The sequence below is a fragment of the Papaver somniferum genome, chromosome 4 (genome assembly GCF_003573695.1).
Source record: "Papaver somniferum cultivar HN1 chromosome 4, ASM357369v1, whole genome shotgun sequence".
Lineage (NCBI taxonomy): Eukaryota > Viridiplantae > Streptophyta > Magnoliopsida > Ranunculales > Papaveraceae > Papaver > Papaver somniferum.
Genome location: NC_039361.1, coordinates 143,207,211 through 143,216,647, shown reverse-complemented (window position 1 = coordinate 143,216,647; position 9,437 = coordinate 143,207,211). Strand labels below are relative to the sequence as shown.

General features: G+C 37.0%; 1 protein-coding gene across 1 annotated transcript; it reads left to right on the top strand.

Moving 5' to 3' along the window:
• Window positions 1–6,064: 6,064 nt before the first annotated feature.
• Window positions 6,065–6,514, top strand: LOC113273226 (uncharacterized mitochondrial protein AtMg00860-like). Its single transcript, XM_026522979.1, has one exon. It carries the CDS (start codon window positions 6,065–6,067, stop codon window positions 6,512–6,514), a length of 450 nt encoding a protein of 149 aa, XP_026378764.1.
• Window positions 6,515–9,437: the final 2,923 nt, after the last annotated feature.

Sequence of the window (9,437 nt, the reverse complement as noted above, 5' to 3'; positions counted from 1 at the left end):
GTCTTCATACTTGGATATAAAATTTTGCTCCTTATAGTTAAGTCTTCAACATGTATAAAAAAATCTTCTCATTTTATGTTGCTTTACTTGGACATGAAAGTTTGCTCTTCCTTGTATTGTTGCTTCTAAACCTCAAACGTTTTCAACTTTCCTTGTAGATTTTTATGTCGCTCCACTTGTTGATGATGATGGTGTTTCTATGGACCTGTTGTTGGCGAGAGAGAAAGAGAGAATGGTTCTTGTTTGTACCTAAAATTACTTTTGGGCACGAAACACGATTGAATCGATAATTTGAGGTATAGTTAGGGTTAGGAAATGAATTGAAGAACAATAGAAGAAACACAGAATTAACGTGGTTCGGCAAATTGTGCCTACATCCACGGATGAATCCCCTTGGGGAGTGATGTTTTATTGATTTATGAATTACAACGGAATTTTTATGTATTAGCTAGCCTCCTCCCCTTCTCTCCCAGGATTATATTCTCTTTATTTGTACAATTCTGAAATACGCTCTTCCCCTCATTACGAGGTAAACATAAATTGTATTTATTTCCCTTGCATGAAACCTCCTGGAATTAATACTGCATGCAACCTCTTGGAATTAATTCCTGGAATTAATCTGCCATGCATAACTCCTGGCATTAACCCTCATTGCATAGCTCCTTGTATTGATTTGCGGGCTTCCCGTGTATTTTATACACGGTACAAACAGTGCAACTGCAAATCAAACTACAAGAATGTGGTTTTCATCTATAGACGTCACCCTCATGATTGACAAAATTAGCACTCAAGAGATCAAAGAGTAGTGCTTCTATTGGTGTGAAGTTGGGTAGCTCACCATTCTATGGTGACACACAATCAAAAGAAAGCTCTTTAGTCAGTTACAAAGAAATCTGGTTTGGTGCCCTAGTTGATATGAAAATAGGTAGTCTCCACTAATTATTGATCAGAAACTCTAATAATGCATTTCTCCCTGCTCCTCATTTGCATCACCGGCATGATTAAATCCATTATTTAACACTCTAACAAGCAAGAAATCTGAACGTAGTTCCCTAACACTTCCAAGTTTAGTTATGTCAGTCAGAATTCTCTATGTAAACATACCTAGAAGTATGCTAGTGACTTTATAATCTCGAGAAGTTAGAGGTTTTTTATGCAAAATTTTTGAAAAACTCTATATGCAAAATATCCAAACACTCCCCCACACTTAAACTTTACATTGTCATCAATGTAATTGACTCGTCCTAAGTAAAATCAAGGTGGGAAATCCTAATATGATATGCAAAAGAAGAAAAATAAAAACAAAAGGATAGAAATACAAAACCTATAGGTTGCCTCCCATTCAGCGCTTAGTTTAACGACCTCAGCCTGACCCTCTGGTTATCGTCCATACACCAACAATCTGAAAATCTGGTAGTCTTCCAGAAAACAATCTGCAATTCTAGTAACAGCTTCATGAAAACATTTGCACAAGATATAAATATTAAAGCTATCACTTTATCGAAGTTTCCCCCACACTTAGTCTTTTTTACACTCGAAAGTGGATAGAGAACATAAAACATGGGTACTTTAAAAGGTTCTTCAGCATGGCGAACCTGCACAATACTCAAATCAAACACATCAAATGGTGGATACTTAGAAGCAAAATAATCCGTTAAAACTTTAGAAACACACAACTCCAATCCTAAGTGAGGTATTTTCCTAAAAGCTGGGTTAACAATTCTTTGAGAAGCTACTTCAATTGGATGGAAATGATCAATAGATATAGAATTATGTAAAGGATTAGACAAACCTTGTTCGAGATCCTCATCTTTTATCTCTAGTGAAATATTTACCTCAAGTATATCGTGGTCCTCTATCGAACTTTTAATTTCTGCTTCAATCTAAATCTCAGCATCATTATAATCTTGGCTAGCTCAATTGGGTCTTCCACAACTTCAGTCAATTTGGTTTCATTCTCAATCTCAACATCTTCAACAACCTCATCATCAGAATCAGAATCCTCTCCTAGGAAGTCTAGTTCATTGGTGCAAATCTTAAAATCATTGTTTGAGTACGTTACACCATTTACAACAACGGTTATGTAATATCTATTCTCCTCCTTTTGAATAGGCGAGTGATCGTTATTATGATCCGGAGTGGAAATAACATCATCATTATTGCAAGGATTTTCCAAAGGTTGCTCATCTTCATCAGAATCTTCGTCAACCTCATAATCTTCACTATCCCAACGATACTAAAATTCCAGTTTTATGGCCCTTTCAATTTCTTGAAGAGCCTCCTCTGATGCTCCATCTTATTCCAGTTGATTGTATCTCTGATAAAGTTTTCTGATGTTTACACGTTTTCTATCATTACTCACAATAGATTACCCATACCGCGACTCTTCCCTTTGAATAGGTGAAATATGAGCAATATGAGTGGGTTTGGTTACACTATCATAAGTTTTGAGTTCAAAACTCTCTGTCGTCTGCACATGACTAAAAAATAATTGATCAGAAACATAACTATCCTTCCATCCTTGTGATTGTTCACTTACATGCCCGTCATAAGGTTGTTGACATGTATGAGAATATCCATAAAGTTCTGTGGGATATTGATCATAGTCAAAATATTGGTTTTAATTATACCCATAGAATGGTTGATAGTTGTTATAACAATGAAATTGAAATCCATAGTGATTATCATTGTCATATGTCTGATCTTGTGATCCGTACATGTTATTTCCATAAGGAAACATGACGACTCACAAGAAATAGAAAATCAAAACAAAAAAATAAAAACAAACTAAACAAATAACAAATCAATTAGCAACTGCTCCCCGACAACGGCGCCAAAATTTGATGCGTGTCGTAAGTGAAACAAATTAATTAAGATGTTTCCCACTAATTAACTGGTAATATAGTGGTAGTAAGGATAGTTCCCACAGAGAGCTGTGTAATTGATAGGTTATTTGATCAGCAAAATAAAGTAAATAACAAATGGGGGATAGGTTTTAAGATAAATAAAAAGATAACAAGAAAACAAAAATGATTATGGAATCATTCGCCGCCACTGAACATAAAATACTCGTTTATTCCTTGTTAATTTTCTATTATCATCAACCGTAAAATAACAATAAGCTCTGTTATCCCCGGAATTCATGTTGTCACTGGATACAGAAGCGCTCAACTACCAGATTTTATCCATCTGAGCCACCATGAATAAGATCTCAAGGTGTAACCCATCAAATGCATTACGTTTTGTGATTTAGGTTGATCATAGCATCAGACGAATAAGCTCGGTCTGCTTACTAGTGTCTTCTCTATACACAATTGCTTAACAGAATCCCTCTGTCAGCTTTTGCAATATACTACTTGTGTATGAAATTGAGTGACAATTACACGTATCACCAACCCCAATATTAGTAGAAGAATTATCATTAGGTTAATTCAAATGGCCAGTTGAGCAACCCAATAATAATCTTAGACACTAAAAATAATAGTGACAATCGATAAGAGAAATCAACTTAAAATAAACTCGTAGAAAGAATTAAAATTCCATTATACGGGACTTTGAAATCATCCATAATCAATAAAAATTTAGCTACACATAGATTTACTAAAACTCATGAAAAATATATGGAAGAAGAAATAGAAGAAGAAAACTTGGTTTCCACCTAAAAGAGTAAACCCTAGATATGAAATAAAACCCTTTCTCTCTCTGTTTCTGTCTTCTAGTGCAAAACAAATAATAATCGAACAAGTGAGAAATAATGAATTTCTCTTTGCTATTTATAGCACCCAAAAGCCAAAACCCTTCTATGGATCCACAAAATTCGTATTTGATAGACATAGCAAAGTCGGTGGAGTTTATCCCGTGATAGGAAACACTGATTTAGTGTAGCGAACCACACCCAGGAATGTGTACACGTCCTCTCATCCGTTTGATTCTCTGAAAATCCCATGTGAAGCTTCTGTGTCTTCTTCTGCGCTAACCAAACATCCAACTTGGTAACCCTTACACACCGAATCTTCACTCCTGGAAAACACGCCAATTTCTGAGACAGACGCGCGACTTCTCTTCCCACTTCTGTTGCCAACGGACCCAACCACACATCTTCCTTTAGCTGCACGTGAATAACTGTTTCATGCCTTACGTACGCACCAAAGAATAATGTCTTCTGATGTTCTACTGCCAATGTTAGCAAACAACCTTCGAACCACAGCATACCAACTCCTTCATCACCCTCGGCACAAACTCCATCTTCACTTCTTCATTTAATCTTAGCATCATCATCACCGAGAACATCAAAGTCACTTCCATCCATGGTAGCAACCCATCTCTATATCAGCTCCGGAACTCGACTTCCATCACCCATTCCTTGTTTTCTCTCAAGTTCATGACAGCAGAAACAATTCGAGCTTCCCACTTCTCTGTATCTCTCCTGTTGATCACCATCTTCTAACTTCATTTCTCACTCGACACAGCCAACTCCATCATCTCGATCAGATCCGTCGTCATTCTCTCTTCAGCACCGGTGATAATAGCAGCAACCACTGTTAAGTTCTCCATCTCTGCCAAGATCATCGGCATCACTTCCTGAATTTCGAAACCTCTGATTTGAAATCAGGCTTGTACCCATGCTTTCTATCATCCCCAGGAACCCAATGATATATTTAAATTCGAATATAATTGTCGATCAAAATCCATCACCGTCATGATCATCATAATCATCAAGTTCCGACAGCCATCGCCTGTGTTTTGTTTAGGAATAGGGAAGATGAAGTGCCATGAGTAACAAGACAGGTGCCTTCAGTAGTGTTTGAATTCAGGCTCCCTCCTTTGTAAAAGACCTAACTGCCTTTAGCAGTTCCTTTGAAATAGTTCACCCCTTAACATAATGTCTTCCCCTTAACCTATAATAGGGATGCCAATAGTACTTGTATTGTAAAATGACCATTTTGCCCTTTTAGTCTTCTATGTTCTTGTTTTGCTCATAACTTCTTCATACGAACTCAGAATGACTTCGTTCTTTCGCCATTGCCTTCGTCTTCTCGTCCTCTATAAAATGAATAGTAGAAGTCTTGTAATTGAACGAGTTCCATTTGGTCTTTGGCCCTTCTCCACTTGTAGCTAGCTTCTTTTATTGCACAATTAAGTGCAGATTAACTTCTTTTAGATGATTCACCTAACAAAACATCAGTAAGAGAAAACAAGCGTAGTATACAATAATTTGCAAGAATATAAGCAATTACTAGTATGGAATTGACACCAAATATATGTGAAATATGCACTTATTACAAACCATCAATGAAATCCATTGTGATGTGTTGCCAAGCATGATCAAGGACATGGAGGGGTTGGAGGAGGCCAGTAGCAGTAGTGTGATTACTTTTTTTTTTCTTTGACAAGTGTCGCATTGAGACACAAAAAGTAAAACATCCCTTTTTAGTCCTTGCCAATGGAAATGGCCTTTTGCTATTGCATAAGTAGCCTGGATGCCAGGATGGCCTCCCACAACAGAAGTATGTAAAGAGTTTAAGAGAGTCTGTCTTACACCACCTCCAGTCCCATTGTAGAGTTTGGTTTTGTATCTTAAGATCCCCTCCTTGTAAGTGAAATGCTCAACACTGGTAAGACTTAGCAGAAATAATGTTGTGTGCTTTCTCATCATTATCATAACTAGAGAGTACCTCCTGAGCCCAAGTTGGTGTGGAAGCAGCCAACAAGTTGCAAGTAGTTGAAGGATGGGATCTTCTAGAAAGTGCATCTGCTACCACATTTTCAGCTCCTTTCTTGTATTTGATATCATAATCACGTTGACAAACATGCTTGAGATAGCAACGCATGCGAGTTCGACCGAGCAATGCTCTAACAGATACCATCAAATCAGAGTACATGTTTCAGATATTTTCAAGACAGCTTTCAGAACCCATCAAGTACGTTATGAGTTTAAAGTGATGTCATTTGGCCTCACTAATGCTCCAGCTACATTTCAAGATTTATTGAATGAGGTATTTCAGCCAATATTGAGGAAATTTATTCTGGTATTTTTGATGGTATTTTAATCTACAACAAAAACATGTCTGAACACTTGGAGCATCTCAAGTTTACTTTCTCTTTACTCAGACAGCATAAACTCTATGCTAATATATCCAAATGTTGTTTTGGGCAATCATCTTTAGAGTATTTAGGACACATAATCACAGCTGCAAGAGTTTGTGCTGATCCAAATAAGATTGCTTGCATGCAATCTTGGCCACAACCTACCACTCTCAAGGAACTGAGAGGATTTCTTGGCCTTATAGACTACTACAAGAAATTTGTCAAGAATTATGGGGCCATCAGTAAACCACTCACTCATCTTCTCAAGAAGAATTCTTTTCTTTGGACTTCAGCTGCCACAACAGCTTTTGAACAGCTCAAGCATGCAACGTCAAACACACCCATCTTAGCATTACCAAATTTCACTAAACCGTTTGTGGTTGAAAGTGATGCAAGTGACTTGTGTACTGGAGCTGTATTACTTTAGGAGGGTAAGCCCATTGCTTACTTTAGCAAACCATTGGGACCAAGAGCTAGAGCATTATCTACTTATGATAAGGAGTTTCTGGCTATTGTCATGGCAGTAAAAAGGTGGAGACACTACTTACAGGGTGCTAAATTCACAATACAAACTGATCATCAAAGCATTAAATATTTTTTGGAGCAAAGAATTACTACATTACAGCAAAAGTGGTTGATCAAGCTTCTAGGATAAACTATAAGTCTTGATTTCTAGTCTACTATAGCTAAGGTCTCGGACTAGGATAGAAAAGTGTAGTTGAGCTTAAGAACTCCATGGAAATCATCATACAAGACGAAGGACTACACAAAGAACCGGTGGATCTTCGACTAAAAGGTATGTGGAGACTTGAACTTATCTATCACTCAAAAGTCTATTTATCTCCTATCTTGAGACAAAAGTCGTTTTGCTACACATTTGGTATTTCCAGCCGAGTTTATCTCGCCTATCTATTTCTCGAAATATGTGTTGGTAAAGCTTTCGCTTTATCCAAGTTCATCTTTGACTAGTGACGAAAGTCATGACAAGTTTCAATCACTTTGGAAATTTCTTACTTTGACAAAAACTAGTTTGTGAATAACAACTATATAATAAAGTCCTCTAAGAACGTTCCAAATGATTGAAATGAGAGTTTAGAGTATATAACCATTGCAGGATATAAGCATTATTGTGGAAACACATATATGTATGTGTCCTTATTCCTTGAACCGAAGTTTGTGAACTTTGATGATGAAGAGAACCGGAGTAGTGCGTGAACTAAGTACGCGAACTCAGTCCGCGAACCCAGTCCGCGAACCGGCGGAAGTTCTCGACCCGAGAATTTATGCTGGAGTTTGTGAACTCCATCCGGGAACTTAAGTCCGCGAACCCAGTCCGTGAACTTGAGTAGGTTATATCTAAAAACGATGTTTGTGAACTTATTCCTATAGATAAACTAAAGAATGCAATTGCAAACCGTGGCTATATAGTTCATGAACCGATTCGAGTGAATTACATCGTTTTTGCTTCAATTGTGTCTTGTGTAGTACATAAGATTTCCTTGCAATTCAACAACTCTCCAACTAGTTCATTTGAGTCATTTGAACTAGTTATGGTGAAGAAGATCAAGGTTGATATGAAAGTGATCATATGGCTAACATTTGGTTAACCATTGTTGAACCAACTAATGTACAAGTTTGGGTACGGTTACACAAGCCTAGAAATGTGCATTTCATTTGAGTATAACAAGCTATGTTTTCGATCTAACGGTTGATAAATATTAGCTTGAATCTAACCAGGTTTTCATCTAACGGTAAATATTGAATGCTTTGTTACCAAGATAACATTGATTGCAAACCTTGATTTGAAAGACTATATAAGGGAGAACTCTAGCAACTGGGAAACCTAATCCCCACACATTCTGTGTGATACTAGTTGTGCTAAGCTAGAGTTGATTCTCCTTTAATCGTTGGTTTCTTCTTCTAAACCAGGTTAACGACTTAAAGACTTCATTGGGATTGTGAAGCCAGACCGATACTACTTTCTCGTAGTTGTATGATCTGATCTTGCCATTTTCTATCGTACGAGTTCAATTGAAATAATTGGCTTGAGATTATATCTCCGATATGGTAAGATAAAAAGTAATCACAAACATTTTCGTCTCATCGTTTGTGATTCTACAATATCTTCTTTCGCCGCGTCGATTAAGATTATTGTGAGGTGATTGATAATACTAGGCTGTTCTTCGGGAATATAAGTGTGGTTTATCAATTGGTTCCTGTTCACCTTGATTTCTATCAAAAGACGGAACAAAACTCATAGGTATATTCGTGGGAGACGAATTTATCTATTACGTGGACTTTTGTGTGTGATCCAGATTTGTTTATTAAAGTCTTCGACTTTGGGTCGTAGTAAATCTTAGTTGTGGGTGAGATCAGCTAAGGGAATCAAGTATGTAGTATCCTGTTGGGATCAGAGACGTAGGAGCATAACTGTACCTTGGATCAGTGTGAGATTGGTTGGGGTTCAACTAAAGTCCAGACCGAAGTTAATTTGTAGTAGGCTAGTGTATGTAGCGGCTTAATACAATGTGTGTTCAATCTGGACTAGGTCCCGAGGTTTTTCTGCATTTGCAGTTTCCTCGTTAACAAAATTCTGGTGTCTGTGTTATTTCTATTCCACATTATATTTTGTTATATAATTGAAATATCACAGGTTGTGTGTTGTCCAATAAATTAGAATATCCGAACTTTTGGTTATTGATTTAAATTGATTGACACTTGGATATTGGTCTTTGGTACCATCCAAGTTATCTCTCTAGTATTTGATAAAGACTCGCAGATTTCTATTTGCTTGAGTATATATCAAATCTAGAGATTGAGATATAAACTCTTTGATATACTTTTTATCTAGATTGAGTCTGACTGTCTAATTGATTCTCTAGAAAGTATATTGGAGTTTTTCCATACAAATTGCTAAACGAAATATTGGGTGTGGTTGTAAGACCCCCGCTTTTTCAGTATCCAGCTCTCAGATCAATTCTTTTGAAGACAGTAGCTCCATTTAATTCATCCAATAATTCCTCAATAATGGGTATTGGAAATTTGTCCTTGACTGTAATGAAGTTCAACTTTCTATAGCCAATACATAATCTCCATGTGTTGTCTTTCTTTTTGATTAAGAGTATAGGTGAAGCAAAAGGACTATGGCTAGGTTGGATGATTCAAGTGTCTAGCATCTCCTTGACAAGTTGTTCCACTACTCCTTTTTGGATATAGGGGCATGTATAGGATCTTTGATTCACAAGATTCGAGTTGGGTTGCAAGGTAATTGTGTAATCTAAACTCCTTTGTGGAGGTAGCTGAGTGGGTTCTGCAAAGATGTCATTAAATTCTTGAAGTAGAAGAAGTAT

What these genes read in the sequence shown, in the direction of transcription:
- LOC113273226 (XM_026522979.1), top strand. Translation starts at nt 6,065, where the DNA reads ATGTCTGAACACTTGGAGCATCTCAAGTTTACTTTCTCTTTACTCAGA.